Here is an 18,904-nt window from a genome sequence, read left to right as displayed (position 1 = left end):
TTATCTATTTATTTATTTTCCCAAGAAGCTCAGAGAGCATTGTTCATAGCATGATTTCTCCTTTTTGTGTGTTTCTGTATGTGTGTGTTTGTCACTATAAATATTCTCAAGACTATTTCAGTGTATTCTCAACTCCTAGCTGACTCAAGTAGTCAGGGAGCAACCAGAGATGAAAGGTAGATCCAGCAATGTGATACCTGACGCCACCCTCATCAACTGAACATTCTGAAGAAAGCGCAAAAGAATTTCAATTTCATTGATTGAACAATTCTAATGGACAAAAACTGCTAAAAGTAAGAGAAAAGCAGATAGACGCGGTGGACTTTTTTTTTAATAAAGAGAAAATATTCGACCTTCACTTTTTAAAGACACCTCAAACGACGCATCCCATCTTTAATCAGAACGTTGTCTTTTGATTATTGTTAACATAACATTCATTCAAAATGTTCCCTCTTTGAATTCTAGTCATGATTTCCCGCGATCAACCACCCACACCTCAACATAAAGGAAAGTCTCTTTTTTAAATGTAGCAACTCACCAGTTAAGTCAAATAAAGAAAATCTGAAAGTAAAATATGCATTTTCTAGCTGCAGGCAGAAAAAGACATTTAATACCTCGTCAACGCACCTTTTGTCTGAACTCATTAATTAAAAAATACGACAGTCTTTCAGCAGGGACACAGGGATGATATTTTAGCTTGGGGGCTGTTATGAATTAATTGATGATGTGATTCCCGGTGTTAAAGGTGAGCATGTATACTTTGTTGCTGCTTGATAATCCCGTGTGCAGTCCTTGTGATTGTTTTCTATTAGCAGTGCAACAAACACACCAAACTCATTTTAGGAACATCTCAAGTGTTTTGAATACAATTTTCAAGTTTGTAATAATAAAATATGGGGCTCGTGACATACCATTTGTCAAAAAGGTGACAGATTATTTATTTTGGTTAAGGATTTTGTGTCATGTTGGTTATTTTTGTTTTTCAAGGTCTTCTTTATTTTGATTTTGTTTTTATAGAAAGACAACTAAAATAACACTTAGTAGGCATAAGTTATTTCACAACATTTTGTTTTCCTACTTCCTAACATTTTTCTGTATGCAACATTGTTGAATTTTCGAAAGTTGTTTTATCTTCTTTCTATATACTAATTGTTTGCTTATGAGGTAGTGCAGTATATTTCGTATATATATATATATATTTTTAGGGGGTGTCATGATTACCGTTTTGAATCACCTGTGCCCGCTCATTTGGCGCCTGATTGGCTCCCTGTCCCTTTTTAAACCCAGTCCTGTCACTCTCCAGTTGTCAGTTCGTCTGTGAACCTCTGTTGATACAAGGCAAGCCTTTTTGACCCTGACTCCCACCTGTCCCGTTTTTGCACCCGTTTTTGCACCCATTTTTCCACCTGGCCTTTCCTAATCTACCTTTTTGTCTCCGTCTACGACCTGTTTTGATCCCGACCACGTCTTCTCTCCTGTCCCGGCTTACAACCCGTTTCTGACCCCGACCACGTTTTTGCTCTCCTGTCCCAGCTATCGACCTGTTTTTCGTCCCTGACACCGCCATCGCCCGCTACGGAAGATCCACTTCCGTATTCGGATCACAATCCGATTGCGAGAGCAACTTGCTTCCCGCGTCCAGCCCTTCCTCTTTCTTTCAATAAAACTTGTGGTAAACGTTACGCAATTGGGCCCTGATTCCATTCTGGTCGTGACAGAGGGAGCTATTTAACATAGCACTGCAAAAAACAATAAAAAAATCAAATATACTAAAATTCTAGCTGAAATGTTGCTGGTTTTAATGACATACAGTATTAAGTATACTGGACTGTCTCAGAAAATTAGAATATTGTGATAAAGTTCTTTATTTTCTGTAATGCAATTAAAAAAACAAAAATGTCATACATTCTGGATTCATTACACATCAACTGAACTATTTCAAGCCTTTTATTATTTGAATATTGCTGATTTTGGCTTACAGCTGAAAAAAACTCAAAAATCCTATCTCAAAATATTAGAATACTTCCTCAGACCAAGTAAAAAAATAATTTTATAACAGCAAAACTAAATCAAACATTTGAAAATGTCCATTGATGCACTCAGTACTTGGTTGGGAATCCTTTTGCACGGATTACTGCATCAATCCGGCGTGGCATGGAGGCAATCAGCCTGTGGCATTGCTGAGGTGTTATTGATGCCCAGGGTGCTTCGATAGCGGCCTTCAGCTCATTTGCATTTGTAGGTCTGGTGTCTTTCATCTTCTTCTTAACTATACCCCACAAATTCTTGATGGGGTTCAGGTCAGGGGAATGAGCAGGCCAATCAAGGACAGTGATGCCATGGTCAGTGCACCAGTTACTGGTGGTTTTGGCACTGTGGGCAGGTGCCAGATCATGCTGGAAAATGAAATCCTCATCTCCATAGAGCTTTTCAGCAGATGGAAGCATGTAGTGCTCTAATATCTCTTGGTACACAGTTGCATTTACTCTGGACTTGATGAAACACAGTGGACCAACACCAGCAGCTGACATGGCTCCCCAAACCATTGCTGACTGTGGGAACTTCACACTGGATTTCAAGCAACTTGGATTTTGCTCCTCTCCAGCCTTTCTCCAGACTCTGGCGCCTTGACTTCCAAATGAAATGCAAAAGTTGCTTTCGTCTGAAAAGAGGACTTTGGACCACTCTGCAACTGTCCAGTGCTTCTTCTCCATAGCCCAAGTCAGACGCTTCTTCCGTTGTCTTGAGTTCAGAAGTGGCTTGACCATGGGAATACGGCTATTGTAGCCCATTTCCCGGACACGTCTGTGAACTGTGGCTTTTGATACCTGGACTCCAGCTTCAGCCCACTATCTTTGAAGCTCCCCCAAATTCTGGAAGCGGCTCTTCTTCACAATTTTGTTAAGGCTGCGGTCATCTCTCTTGGTTGTGCAGCGTTTCCGGCCACATTTTTCCCTTCCAACAGACTTTTTGTGGATATGCTTTGAAACTGCACTCTGTGAACAGCCTGCTCTTTGAGAAATTTCTTTTTGTGTCTTACCCTCCTGATGGAGGGTATCAATGATGGTCCTCTGGACAGCAGTCAGATCAGCAGTCTTCCCCATACTTGTGATTTAGTTTACTGAACCAAGCTGAGTGTTTTAAGGCTCAGGAAACCCTCGCAAGGTGTTTCGAGTTAATTAGATGATTCAGGTGATTAGTTGAATAGCCTACTTGTATACTTTTTCATGATATTCTAATATTTTGAGATAGGATTTTTGAGTTTTCTTAAGCTGTAAGCCAAATTCAGCAATATTAAAATAATAAAAGGCTTGAAATAGTTCAGTTGATGTGTAATGAATCCAGAATGTATGACATTTTTGTTTTTTTAATTGCATTACAGAAAATAAAGAACTTTATCACAATATTCTAATTTTCTGAGACAGTCGAGTATGTGTATGTAAAGCCCCCAGTAGACTCAATCCTTTCCTGTTATCTATGTTTCATTTATTTGAATAACTGTATTTTATTTCATGCTTTTTTTAATGTTAATGTTGTTGTGAATCAAACACAGATCATGGCGATGAGAACACAAAATTCTAACCATTTGACCACAGTCACAGTGAATAACTTTGTCACAGTCAATAAATTTGTCACTTACAATTTCATTGTAACATGTTAAATCCTCAACAAAATTAACATTTGTCTCTGGTACCACGACTAAAGACAAAAGCTAATGCCTTAATATATTTCATTGCATCTCCGGTGGTTCAATGGTTAATGTTCAGCTTTCTCACTGCTGCCTCTTATGTTCAAATCCCGTTCCAAAAAATGTTTAGCAGTGATACCTCATTTCTAACGAAATGTATGTAAATGTATAATACATATGTAGGTTTACTGCAAAAACACCTAACATTGCAAATGTATTCCTACTTTTGAGGAGCAATTAGCACTCTCAGTACCTAGGACTCCTACACATTAGCATTCATTTTACAGAATCCAAGTGTGTGTCTGTGTATATATTTATGCATGGATTTGTGTTTGCACAGGTGTCATAAGCACGGTGGCATCGTTGGATCGTGAAGATAAATCGGAACACAGCTTCGAGGTGAGAACTAGGAATCTTAAGTGTTTTCTTCCTCATGCAAGGATAATGAGATTGATTCGGGTACATTTGTTAAACAAGCAGCATGCAATTAGGATGCTTTCCATATTCTTCACTCCAATGAAATGGAATAGAACAGTAAAGCAAAGATAACTTAAACCTTGTATAGAAATCAATTTTGAGCAAATATTTTCCGCGAAATGACACTGCCTTTTCTTACCAATCGGTATGCGTAAACAAGTTGCTTTTATTGCGGTCAACCAGCGATTTATAACAGTTGTCTTCCGAATCTCACCTTTATTGAAAACTGTTGTGTGCTCTACCATAAATCTTATTTCGAGGAAATGACTTCAAGGTTTTAAATACATATAAATATTTTCAATTTGTTAAAAATGATATTTGTACAAGGTGCAGATCCTCTGTGTTGAACTATCCTAATACTTTCCCAAAAACTGAGATACAAAGTCCTGTTAGTAACGTTTGCTTGAGTGATGTATGTCAGAAAGGGGAGAGTTGGGGGTAGTCATATTACCTAGGGGGCCATTTTTTAAATTTCAAATTTAAATTGCCTTTTCAAGATGACATGTTTGGTTTTGGTGTGGGATTTTATTAAATTAATTACCCCCAAAAATGTGACTTATACTCCAGTGTGGCTTATATATGTTTCTCCCTTTATGATTATGCATTGTTTGGCTGGTGTGATTTATAATCCGGAATGATCTATAATCGAAAAAATACGGTATTTAGAGTAGGTGTTTATGGCATACATTTTTTGAAGTTCATAAAATGCTTTATTGATTTCTGTGCTCATATGAATTACAATGATAATATGTTATGATCGACTACAATCATAATAAAAGCCTCCCCTATTCCAAGACAATACAATTAAATGCAAGTACAGTGGAACCTCGGTTCTCGACCATAATCCGTTCTAAAACCCTGTTCGAAAACCGATTTGTTCAATCACTGAAATCGTTTTTTCCCATTAAAATATAAAATCATTTTAATCCGTTCCAACACCCTGAATATTTACCACGAACGTAAACATGAAGCTAACCCAGGCTAATCGTACGTTCGCGTTAGCGTAATCTTCCGTACAAAAGATTACGCTAACATGAACGTGTAAAAATAAAAAAATCAGGTCGTTTCCAGGTCATTTAGCACCCAGGTCTCCACAAAAAGTGGTGAGCGGTTAAAGGATAAAGAAAATATTTATGAATAGGATTTCTTACCTTTGTGGTGGTCTGCAGAAGCCATGCTCTATTCCCTCAAAAGAAGGGAAACTTGCACATCTTCTTCATATTTTGCTATTATGTCTTTCTTAAATGCAATAGTTGTACGCACTACTCTTCTTTTTTCACTTGTAGCAACTTTGCTGCTTGCACCGACCTTCTTCTGAGGCCTAATTAGGGGCTAAAACACTCCGTTCACCGATATTAAAAACGAAAGCAAAAAGAAGTGCGCGCTCACGTGACAACAGTTCTTCACGAGCGAAGCAAGAATTTCTCGAAATTTTTGGTCGAGAACCGATTTGTTCGAACTGAAAGTCGTTCGAAAACCGAGGTTCCACTGTACAACAAGATTCATGACTGATATCAATAATTTTTTGGGCAGGTCGTAGTTTCCGACAACGGCTCTCCGTCTCTCCAATCAACCGCGACCGTTGTGGTTCGAGTGCTGGACAGCAACGACAACTGGCCCAAGTTCACAGACAAACTTTTCCACATCAAACTTCCAGCTCAGCGTCAGCAAGATGGCCGTATGGAAGTTTGCCGGATGATTGCCCGGGACGACGACGATGGTGCTAACTCCGATGTTACTTACAAACTGCAAGACGACCACGAGGGTAGTTTCCATATCGATCAGCTGACGGGTCTGGTGACATCACTTGGAGACTACTCGCCGGGGAATTACACAATCCTCACGGTAATTTACGGATTGAAGTGTTTTTTTTTTGGGAAGGGTAGAATTAACCAGCAATGTGTTAGTGAATAAACATACCTACAACATAGACCAGGGGTCACCAAACATTTTCTTGTGAGGTTGTCAGGGCCAGGGCCATTTAGGGTGGTGTGGAAGCACAATGCAAAATCAAGATTAGTGCAGTGGTTATTAATTCAGACAGGGTTCAGAAAATGGCGAATCAGGTTTCAGGGCAACAGTGCCAAGATCACCAGAGAAGGCAGTCATGGTCCAAGAGGCGGACAAAGGGGAAGTGATCCCGTAAACTCACGTCAACAAATGTTCGGCAGACGGTACTCGTCAGGAAAGGAGGCAAGGGTTCGGTTAATCATGGTAAAATGAAGCCCCATAAAGCAGTGAAAACCTGGAGGAAAAATGCTTCACACACATGTAGGGTCTCCAAGATAATTCATTTTCTAAACGACGCCATTATGTGGATGGAAAACATATAACCTGCTTGGTGTGTGCGAATGTAAATGGTCTGCATTTATATAGCGCTTCTCATGTCAATGAATGCCTCCCTAAGCGCTTTACAATGTGCTTCATGCTTACCCATTCACACACACTCGGATAGTGGTTACGGAGTCAGCCATGCAAGGCAACTACCTGCCTATCAGGGCATTAGGGCTTCAGTGTCTTGCTCAAGACACATCTTTAATTGTAACTGTCTTCTTTTCCCTGTTTTTTAAGTAGTATGAGAAAATGGTTAAAATCAGCGAAATTATGTGGAAGATTTTTAACATATTTGATTGGTTTTATATTTTTCTTCTTTGCAATCGTAAACAGGATCATCAAGTAAATAAATATAAGTTACCAAATACATTTTGTTGTATTTGTCCCTTAAACTGGACATTACTATATTTAAGAAGAAAAAATATATAGTTATCTGCTGCCACCAACTGATATGGATAAATGTTACGATTACCAAACTGATAATATGAAGAAAGCAAAGATACTAAACAATAGCATGCTGTTTTGAAAAGATAAATTTGGACCAATTTCCTGCAGCGCATTAAACATCTCATGGCACACTAGTGTAACGACCCTAAATCATGCGCGACACAAGGGTTCACAGTCATTCGGTTTAATGCCTTCAGCACGAGGTGATAGAGCTGAAGGTACAGCAAGCGCAGAAGCCCATAAAGTGCCAAATGAAAAAAGGCAGTCGCACACGCCCATGGCTTAACAAATGAATGTGGTACCAGAATTTTAACAGTCATGCAACAAAAATACAGATTTTGTGGGGATTCAAAAAAACTCAAAACAATCAAATTTCAACTCTGTTACAATAGACTGGAATAAAGAGTATTAAAGTGTATGAGAAATAAGTTAGGAAAGTCATAAGTTGGTAACAGAATAAAAAAGTAATACCGCACCTCACACCCAGTCAAGTAGCATTACTTTTCAGTGTAATAATTGTTTATATCTTGTTTGAATTGGTATTGAACATAGATACTCGTTACACGTTTAAAAATACATGGAACAATTATAGTTATTACCTATGTGTATTGTAGACTATGTTTTGTGTATGGTTGCCCAAGCAACGTCTATTGCAGCCCAGTCATTTAGGAAGGCGAATTACCTCTTGTGTTGCTTTTTCTGAAGGTTTCTAGTTTTCCCTCATGTAAAGGTTTTTGATTTTTTTTTGTTTTTCCTTGCCTGCATGTAGGTATCAGATCAGGGGATGCTGTAATTTTGGCATGTGCAGCCCTTTGAGACTTTTTGTAACTCAAGGGTATACAGATAAATGCGACTTGGCTTGAATTCTTTTAACAGATTAAAGCAACGGATGCAGGCAGCCCATCGCTGTCGTCCCAAGCAAGGCTGGACATTGAGTGGACTTCGCCTGATCCTCCCTCCATCGAGCCCATCGCTTTCGATGAGCCCCATTTTACCTTTGCTGTCATGGAAACTGAACCCGTCACTCACATGGTTGGCATCATCATGACCGAGACATACCGGCTGCGCTGGTTTCACATTGTAGGTAAGATAACATATCGGCCACAAATCTGTTATTGATACACTTATAGTTTAGTAGACACACAAAATAAGGAGAGAATACACCATTGAATTTGAACTTGCAAGGAGAACAGGAGAGGACTGTACACCCTCAAGATGAGATATTCCAACCGGATCTTAAAAGAGCTTTGGGTAATATTTGACCACAAGGCGTCACTCAATTGTGTAGTTCCGGTCCGGAGCCTTCGCTCTGAAAATGCTAGTCTACAAGTGATCCCAAGAGCCAAGAAGAGATCCACAGGTTGAAGAACGTTCTCGATTTGTACTCTGGTGCTGTGGAATGCTCTGCCCCCTGATAATTGATCGGCAACCTCAGTGGAAATGTTTAAATCTAAGTTTAAAACACACTTCTATTGTATAGCATATGAATAACCTATATTTTATGTTGACAATATCTGTGTAGTATTTGCCCTTATGTAGGTTTTAGATTAGGGGATGGTGTCATAATACTCTGTGGTTTGCAATAATCTGTGGCCTGTGCAGCCCTTTGAGACTCTTTGTGATTAAGGGCTATACAAATAAACATGACTTGACTTGACTTGACCTAAATGGCTGCTACAAAGTACAAGGAAGAACACAAAATACGCAGACTCAAAGTGACCAAATTGCAACATTTCGCTTAGCTTTTTTGTCCTTCCTTCTGCGAAGAAAGAAAAAAAGAAAGTGAAAATTAGTAAGGAAAATATGAAGAAAAAAATGGAAGAAAAGAAAAAGAGAAACAAAGTAGGAAGAATATAAAAGGAAAGAAAAAAGTAAAAGAAACACAGGAAAAAAATGGAGATGAAAAATGAAAAAAGGATAGAAGAACATAAATAAAAGAAAAGAAAAAGGGGAAAGGAAGAAAATAAGAAGACAAAAGAATAAAAGAGAGGAAGAAATAAATTATAAAAAAGAAAGAAAGAAAGAAATGAAGAAAGAAAGAAAGAAAGAAAGAAAGAAAGAAAGAAAGAAAGAAAGAAAGAAAGAAAGAAAGAAAGAAAGAAAGAAAGAAAGAAAGAAAGAAAAAAAGAACAAGAACAAGAAAACAAAAAAACATGAAACAAAGAAAAAAAAGAGAAAAATTCTAGGAATCCGTAGTTTACTCGCTAGTTTATAACAAATTACCTAATCCACATGTTCAATGAAAACTATGCATATCAAAAGAAGAAAAAACAAGCAATGCTCAATTTTGTATTGACAGTGTTGATTGTTTATTGGTTAGTTATGGTCCCTCTGCTAGATAATTGCAGTATTAGCAGTTTGTTGTGCGGTTTCCTTTGTATAAGAACCACTTTTCACTTAAAAATCGTGCACCTAAATGCTAACAGGAAAAAAATAAAACATCTCAAAATTCGCTTTATATATTGTTCTTTCCTTCTGTTAAATATTTCATTAGAACCTGAAAATGGTCATAACTTTACAAATAAACTTTCCCGAACCATTCTTGGCCATTTCCTATTTTACTTCCTTAAAAATGATCAAGGTTTGAAATGTTCTCCGTTTTCCTTTTCGATTTATTTGTAATTGAGCAAGGGGAAGAAAATTGTCTTTAACGATTTTGTCTATAACATGGCCAAAATGAACCTCAAATTTTTGTGGGCGTCTTCACCACAGGTTTGCTCTCGAGTGATTGATGGGTGTTATGTTATGTCGTGATTTACTAAATGCTTAGTGAGTCAGTGTGATGAATCGTAAAGAGGTCTTGCTGTCAGCAATGTGTTATGGTTTTTTGTTTTATCAGTAAGGATAAATCAGTCGCATTCCGTCCATCAACATGGAACAGGTCGCCGCAGCCAGGGGCAAATGGCCTTTTCTCTTCTGCGTTTCATACATTTTTAACACATGACTCTTGACAACTTTGTTCTAGTGTCTCCAATTCTTTATTATTTAGGTGAGATAAAAAAACTCTTCATCTTGATTAAGTTTTTTAGGATATTTCATCTGTATTGTGGCCCCCCTACATACGAGATTAACCCGTTCTCAACAACAAAAAAACCTTGTTGCAAAGTATTACGGATTGATAATCAGAAGATAAAACAAAACAACACTTTAAAACTAAGTTTATTATAAATCTACTTATAACATGCATTGCATGTATATGACATCGCTGTTTTCCATCGGCCATCAGTATGTACCTGTATTTACTCATCTTCATTAATGCAATGTTTGCGTTGCGTCATCTGCTACAAGCCACGTGAACTCCTCTTTCCACGATGCTTTTAATGTACGCTTACGTTTTGTAGCGCCATACATTTAGTTAGCTTATTTTGAATCTTTCTTCTGGGGCTGAGGTTTTGGCTTGATTCCTAACCACTTATCCATTTTTCTTGTGTTCTCTGTGCGTCTACTTTGGAAAATGATATGCAAATGCACGACCCTATAACGCTCGGGAGAATCCGGAAGCAGGAAGTTATTCGATACAGGCTTCTGATTGGCTGCTGAGTATGCAAATTGCTAAACAAACCGAAATGTTCGAATCGAACTAAAAGATTTCGAGATCGAAATAAAGCAAACGTTTGATTTGAAAAAAAAAAAAAAAAATCTTTGTTTTTTTCTTGAAATTTTTTCTTGTCCGCCACGGAGGCGGAGACGTTTTGTAAGTTGTACGCCCGACGTAAAAGATGCACGCCCCCGGCGTCCGGGCAGACGTTATTTCAGACACTGTTATTGAACATAAAAATAATGTGTAATTTGTCTTTCCACATTCTTGTCTCAATTTACATCAGAATTAGAAGTTGTCCTTATGGTCATTGATAAAGACCATAACAACAAAATTGGACATGGCACTCCAGGATAAATATGTAAAGTAAAGTAAAATAAAGACTTAAGATACTTTTTCAATATGTAAGCAAGGTATATAATTTTCACTGTCTTGTGTGCTTGTCTAGGGGCGTGATGGCCCAGGGGAAGTTCTGTCTTGGAGCCTGTTAGTCCTTGTATTAATGGACCTCTGTTGTAATCAGAGTGAGAGGAGACCTTTCAAAATAATGTTGATCATGTTTCAGTATCGCAATGGTGAACTATTTGCTTAATTCGAGGACAAAAAAAAAAACTGTTCTTGTCATTACATTCTTTTCAACCTCTTAACCATTTTTCTGAATTGATTCCCTGATTTGAGTGGAATTGTCTTTATTGTCATTTATATCAACATTGTGACATATTGTACGAGATTGGACAAAGGACTCCAGATGTAACTGAAACTTTAAAAAGAAAACAAGATTAAAGACTATCACGACCAAAGACAAGCAAACAAAAATATTTACAATATTGTGCTTAGACTGGCCTAATTTATGATAATAGTGCTATGTTCTTGAATGAAAAAGAATAGTTTCTTGTAAAAATAATGCAATGAAAAGAAATACAATATAATTTAGCAGCAAAAAAAAAAACATGATATATATTTTCACAGTTTTGTACAAAACACTTAGTAGCAACAAAAAAGAAAAACCCCAAAATAAGTTGCTTGATATGTTTTCATAGTATTACTCGCTCTTTAAGGGCAGTGATGGCCCTTAGGAGGAAGCTCTCTCTGAACCTGTTTATCCTTGTTCTCAGGGTCTATACTACCGTTCTTTGGATTCTGCAATCTGTTTAACAGAATTTCAGATAAACATCTCTCTTCATGCGTAATGCCGTCTGTTATTGCCTTGTATGAAATTGCAGCTGATCTCTGAAGCTCATCGCAAAGTTGTTGCGTCAGCAAAATATTTCCTCTCCAGCTTTTCCACTGATATGATAAAAGCATCTTTCTCTTTCTTCTCTGCGTCTCTTACTGTATCTCGGTCTCTCTTCTCTTATCACTTTTTGAGTCCCACATGATATCTCATAGAGACAAATGGAGGCTTCCTGAGATGGCTCCACTTGTTCCGTCTGCAAAAAAACTAACAGGACTAGAAAATCCTACCTTACAGTACAGTTGTTATTTATTTTGAAAGGAAAATGCTATGTTTTATGACAATACCCATCTTTAGTTTCCATTTTTTTCTATTTGCCAGCTATCCTCATCAAAAAACATGGGATTTAATCCTTGAATCTTGTAGGAAGATAAGGGCAAAGTTAGAAATGCCTCCTCGCAATATTTCCCTCTGAGCTGCGTGTGTGCGCAATTCAGCATTTTTCTTAGGTTGCTTTCTCAGGTCTTCGGTTGACACACGCAGGACTGATTTGCTCACTGTGGCCCCAAACTCGTATGCAACCAACTTGGTATTTACTAGTTTGAGAGTGTATATCAAAGTTTTCAAACTCATCAGTCTACAGTACCTTATTCCAAAATAAGACTGGCTTGTTCAGCCTTATTTCAGCCTCGATACAGACGCAAACGGCTGTGTGACCGGGCCCTATGAGCGATCCAACCTCTTTATCAACTGCATCAAACTTTTTTGTTCCACTTTTCATTTCAAAAGAAACGACTAACCTCTTACACTTTACACCAACCATATTGAATGAGATATTAGACAATAAAAATGTCAAATTTCTTTCTCTGTATCTCGCACTGGAGATACAGTTTACACACGAACTAGAAAGAGAAAGCCTGATTTATTTTTCAGGGTGCATGCTGGTTGACCTCTCACTGGTAGAGATGGCAAGAAGCACTACAGTAATGTCCTGTACTCGGAAAAAGGTGCACTCAATACAAAATCTTATGTCCCGATATATTTTTTGACAATTTGTGGTTTGTTGTCCATATGCAGAAACGTTTAAACCAAACTGAACTAGAGCTTTTTTTATGACGAAGAATGCTCAAAAATATCTTCAACCAGAATTCACACCCTCATTGGAAGCTATGGGTGTCACAGACACAGGACTCAATAGCGCTCGTTTTCTCAGTTTTTATTTGAAAAAAAAAGGGAGAGTAAGACTTGCTTGCACGATCCGATGGCTGACGGAAAACAGGAGCGAGCGGGGCAGGAGTGACACTTCCGTGTCGGACGAGGAGAAATGGAGAAAGGCGGGAATAGCAAGTCGTTGACCGGGACTGGAGACAAAAGGCGATATCAAATTCGTAATCAAGGTCGGTAACAGGAGGCCGGCAGAACGGGGTGTATTCAGGTCCAGAAACAGGTCAGTAACAAAGATCAGGCAGGAAAAGGTTTAGCAAAAACGGACGAGAAGGCTAACTGAGCAGGTGCAAAAGTTCGCAACGATCTGACAGCTTCCAAGAAGAAGCCGGGGGTTTAAAAAGGGAGTGTCCACCAATCAGCTGTCCGGGCTGTTGGCGCCAATTATGCTGCCGCAACTGCGTTTAATCGGCAATCGTGACAATGGGAAGCGTTCAGTGGTGGGCCAAATAAGGTTAAAAATTTGTAAGGGTGCTTGGCCTGAAGGAAAAAAAAAATGTTTGTATCTTTTGATAGAGTTTTCAATCTAATACCTCAGCAATGAATGAGGATAAAGGATTATCTAATTTTCTCATATCGTTGCTGCCAGTCGTGTCTCTTCCCTACTCTCTACTTATCCGTAATATGCACGAGCCATCTGGGGAACTCACCCATTACAAGTGACACAACAGTTATTGAGCGAATGGCTCATTAGGCTTCTAGTGCTGTTGCGATTGTATGACTCTCTGAACGTTAGTGAGTTTTTCTATTGTTTAGAGATTTTTTTTAAATTCCTGCAGACATACTGACAGCTCAGAGTAAACTGACAGCTTCATGCACAATCCACTAATTTGTGTCCTAAATGTAACATAATCTATTACTTGTATTTACTGTACACCTGGAGAACGATGCCCATATGTCATAGTTCTTTGAATATTATTTATACATAATCAATTGACAAAACGGAATTCACTAATAATAAGGGAGAGTGGAACTAAGACTGCTGAGGACGGGATGCCTGAGATCAATGTTCCCTCTAAACTGCGCGCGTGCGCAATCGCACACTGCCCAGAGCTTTTCCGCGCACACGAAAATCTATCCAGCACATTGTTCCCTCTAAGCTGCGAGTGTGCGCAATTGCGCACTGCCCAGAGCTTTTCCGCGCACAAGAAAATCTTGCCAGCTCACAAAAATCAGGGCTCAAAATTGCTAATTAAGAAATTAAATCAAAGTTACAGTGCATGAAGGTAAAAATACAAGTGTTCCTCCGACGTTGTGTTCTAAATGCCGTATTTTGAAGTCAAGGTCGTAGTAGAACAAAGTTGAGTAAAGTCAGTAGAGTTTTTTGAGGTCCGGCTTCTTCGGCTCGGCTCACTAAAAGGAACCTCTTTCAGGTCCTAAACGGCTCTTCGGGTTGTTTTTACTTCTTTCATCCCTATATGACCAAATATTATGTAAGATTATGCACAAAATGACTTAAAGGAAGGGGGAATAGAACAAAAAAGAAAAAAAATACCAAAATAAAAAGTGGTGAAAAGCTGAGAAAAAAAGAAACAAAAGGAAGACAGAAAAAAGGGAAAAATTCAGAAAAAAGCCAGAAAAAAAGAAAAGAAAGAAACAAAGGAAAAAAAGTAAATAGAGAACAAAAAAGAAAAAAGTAACAGCTAGGAAAAAAAAAACACAATTAGATTTTTTAAGGGAATTAAAAAAAAACAGGGAAAAAGAAGAAAAAGTTTGCGTTGCATTCAAATAATTTCCAACTATAACAAGTAAATCTTGTTGCCAACATTGTACTTCCACTAAAAAATGTGATTAAATACAGTTGTGTATCGTGCAACTGACTAGATAAGCCCCCCAAAATGTTAGTATTATGCAACAAAAGATACCAGGAAAAAAAAGAAATGGAAATCTTGTGAACGAATTGTTGTAAAAACAAATTACTTTTGTAGGCCCTACAACCTTTGCAATAATACATCAGTCTATTCATTCAAAAGTGATTTTTTTTTGCATTGCCGGAAACTCAGCAAAATGTAACGTGATTTCAAGTTTTGGACATGTTTGATAATGACTTAGTTGCCACACTTGGGATTGCTGTTGCTCACTGTTGTTTCAAGCGTTGCTCACCGACTTTGTGTGAACGCTCAGACCCGTAGAAAAGTAGAGTGAACATTGCCTGAGATGGAAATTTGAGAGGGTTCTCGTGTGGTGGTAAAAGTCCTCAAAAGAAAATGTGGGAGTATCTTGAGGAAAATGCCCATGAAGAGGGTTTTGGGATATGGAAGGGCCAGTAAGTCTTGAAAAGCGAGACTTGTCGGGAATATTTTGAGTTGGGTTCAAGGATGAATCAGCAACTTAAAGTGTGAGACCAGGGTATGTATGGTAAAAGTTGACTAAATGGCTGGTTGAGAGCACCTGGACAAAGCAACTTAAAGTGTGAGACCAGGGTATGTATGGTAAAAGTTGACTAAATGGCTGGTTGAGAGCACCTGGACAGGGGAGTTGGGAAGTATACTGGTAGATGGGGTAATGCTGTCATTTCTTGGAGAAGGGGATGGACTGCAGGGACTGAACCATGACACGTTTGGGGACAGCTTTGCTAAAGCTGGATAATATTATTGTAATAGATATCAAATACAGACAAATAAAAAAAGATTGTGTGTGTGTGCTTATGTTTTTTTCTCCTAAATTTATTTATCTCGATTCAGGATTTTAAAAGATATCGGTAGGAGGAAAAGGGTATTGTGTAACCTTATTATATGTATATATGAACTGTGTATATATTCATACTGTGCAGTACTTCTAATGTGACAAACAATTCTTTATTTTAATTCTAGTATATTTACATTTTATGGACCTCTAAAATACTTACCGGTAATTAAAATGACAGTAAAACACTGTACCTATTGCTCTCTATCTAAATATATATTTCATGTGTTTGTATTTTACAATGTAGCATATTTCCATCTGTGTTCATGTCTATTAGCCCTGACTTTACCATTTGGTCACATTTGACAGCATCATGAAACTTTATGTCAATAATAAGTACGCTTGATGAATGGTTGGGTGAGAGTGGTCGTCTTTACTGCCACATCTTTCATTTGTGACCCTGGCCCACATAAATATGAAGAAGAATGGTGAAAGGGAAAAAAGGGATGATGAATGGAATTCGGCACAAAGGCTCCCTTTTGTTGCAGCACAACATGATGTTTTTTTTTCTTTTTCAATCTCGGCTGCACAAAGGAGCCGTGTTCCACCTTGGCGCTTTTACAAAGCACTGAAGCATTAGCATTTAGCATTAGCCTGACTTCACGAGGGCAAAAGGCGCCCTGATGAACTGCCAACAGGAAGTCAATTGGTACAATTAATCAGAATTAATTACAGAGACCATAAGTTACCTGGTTTATTAGATGGAGTTAAGGGAAACAGGTATGAATGTGTGTGGTTGTGTGTGTTTAGGTCGAGAAGAAAGAAACTCATTCGGAAAAATGATTTCCAATGGTCCAATATGTAAAACATGCAAATACATCTTCAGATAATAATCAGATTTAAATTGCAACCCCTGGAAAAAAACAACCACAAATGCTTCATCACACAGTTACATATTGGACCGATAACACAATAAAGGTGTTCCCTCACTCACCGCATTTGCAAACAAAAATTCAATACAGAGGTTACAGCTTGCTTGCATCATATTTCATTTTTTTCCTATTGGTCATCATTTCGTAAATGCTACAAAAATAGTTGTCCTACAGTAATACTTGAGGGTAAACACAAATATCTATTAATTGAATCTACTTAATAACAATCAGTGACGTGCAGTCCCCTAACTACTTTCGTGTTGGTGAAAATGCTGAAGCTGGAGCAGAGAAGTTCCGTTAAGGTCCTTTATTATAATAAAACAAATAAAGTATGACGATCATCTATCTATTTATCTACCCTGGTAATATCCCTCAAGAGGGGTGACCGACAGCAAGACAAACACATACAAAAACAAAGGGAAAAAAAGGGAAAATGTGGCAAAAAACACACACAAAAATATTTAGACCATGGCGAAACCAAATGCCCAAACACCCAAAAACAAGTTAAACACCTCGGCACCCAAGTTGGTCATGCTTTCGTCTCTCCAGATGAAACCCGACACAAGGAAGCGGCCATGTCACTTGCGTCAGGGTGACACAACACACTCCTCTGTTCAACAGCAGGGCTCTACAGCTTTCATTGGTTTACCCCTGCCGCATCATATAGGTGCCCTGCCCATCCCTTAGGACGCGTCTAAAAATCCCACTATCCTTTTACAACACCTCTCCACTCATTCCTATCACCAACAAGAGCAATAGCTTCCACTATATTCAGACCTTTTTCCTGCAGTTCACTCATAACAATATCCATCCACATCATTCGCGGCCTTCCTCTTGGTCTCCTTCCATTTAATTCTGCTCTGTAGATCCTCTTCAACATTTACTTCTCATCCATACTCTCCATGTGTCCAAACCAACCGAGTACCTTCTTATCCACACGCTTGCACAGTTCCACTACTACTCCAGTTCTGTCTCTCACAATTTAATTTCTCAATCTATCCAATCTTGTCACTCTTAACATACTCCTCAAACAATTAATCTCAAAAACATTTAATTTCCTTCTCCAATCTGCGTTCAGGCTCCAAGTCTCTGCACCATACTACACAATCGGCAAAATCACACTCTCATACAATCGCCTCTTAACATCCATACTCATACTCGTGTTGCTCATCACTCTCCTCAGAGCACCCAAAACCTTGCTTCCTTGATTCACTCAGTGCAATAACTTGCACTCCATTCAACCATCTATGGTCACATTACAACCCAAGTACCTACAGCTTTCAACTTCTTCCAGCACCTGACCATGCAACCTTATTTCCAACGCCATGCCCACTCTATCACGAGAACACTTCATCACCTTACTCTTCCCAACATTCAGACATAACTTACGCATATCACACAGTATGACAAATCATAAATAAAACAAATGCAACAAAAAAGACAGAACATATGTTTGGCTTGTACAAAAAAATCATCGGTAAACTCCCGAGCCAGTATTTTATAAGACATGAGCATGGTTTATTAGTGGAAGTTTACCAAATTTACCTTATCTTTAACCGCATGCAGTAATAGGCATTTATAGGGACTTGAGTGTTCTAACAAATTTCCAGATACAACCCATTGCTAAATTCTTCACACAAATACAAAAATAATCATGAAAATTTTGACTACAACCAGATTAATAATGTGATGATTTAAATAACCAAAGTCATATAATTATGATAATGTAAATGCAGTGACCTTTAGTAATAATCTAACAAGACGTAGGCTTATGTATTTGTAAATCTGACTGTGCGTCACAAAACTTGAATGTCACCGCACGTCATTGATAATAAATATGCAAAATCAACAACATTTTGTGGAAGTTACTATTTTTTTGCTTACACCGGACATCTCATGCTAACTTCCTCCCACATAAGTAACATGATTAAATTCATTTTTTTCATGATGAAACCTTTATAACTAAGCGACTGCTCTTTGACATTTTAACAACATAAAATTAATGCCTCTCTAATAAAAAAATATTTTCAAGACTTTTACCACATAAAAATGTGTAATGAATTAATGACCAACGTATTAAAAACATGTATCACAAAGAGTTACCAATTGACCAGAGTGTGTACATCTAAAAAAACTCAATTTTTATGCAGAGAAAGTCCTTGATATTAAGTATCGCCTAGTGAATCACTTTGCAGAGTGTAGTACTTTATGACAACCAATACCATGTACTTAAGAAATTATGGAGTTATCTATGATACTATGTTGTTCAAGGCTATTCATTGCTGTGGGAGCAGAATCAAGTCCTAGTATTACAATACAAGATAGAACTGATAGATAGATAGATAGATAGATAGATAGATAGATAGATAGATAGATAGATAGATACTTTATTCATCCCGGAGGGAAATTCACATTTCCAGCAGCGTCCCTGAGCTGAGATCAATACAATAATAATGCAAAAAGAA

General features: G+C 38.0%; 1 protein-coding gene across 1 annotated transcript in view; it reads left to right on the top strand.

Moving 5' to 3' along the window:
* fat2 (FAT atypical cadherin 2) overlaps window positions 1-18,904 on the top strand; it is a 168,419-nt gene that overhangs the window by 50,227 nt on the left and 99,288 nt on the right. The window contains exons 4-6 of the mRNA XM_088344531.1: window positions 4,029-4,087; window positions 5,699-6,010; window positions 7,823-8,030. Of these exons, the coding sequence (XP_088200657.1) occupies window positions 4,029-4,087; window positions 5,699-6,010; window positions 7,823-8,030 (579 nt within the window). The remainder of the gene's footprint in view (window positions 1-4,028; window positions 4,088-5,698; window positions 6,011-7,822; window positions 8,031-18,904) is intronic.

The sequence above is a fragment of the Urocampus carinirostris genome, chromosome 9 (assembly GCF_059441175.1).
Source record: "Urocampus carinirostris isolate Australia breed hairy pipefish chromosome 9, RoL_Ucar_1.0, whole genome shotgun sequence".
Classification (NCBI taxonomy): Eukaryota; Metazoa; Chordata; class Actinopteri; order Syngnathiformes; family Syngnathidae; genus Urocampus; species Urocampus carinirostris.
The sequence above is the reverse complement of the archived record's forward strand: the minus strand, read 5'-3'. Positions and strand labels throughout refer to the sequence as shown.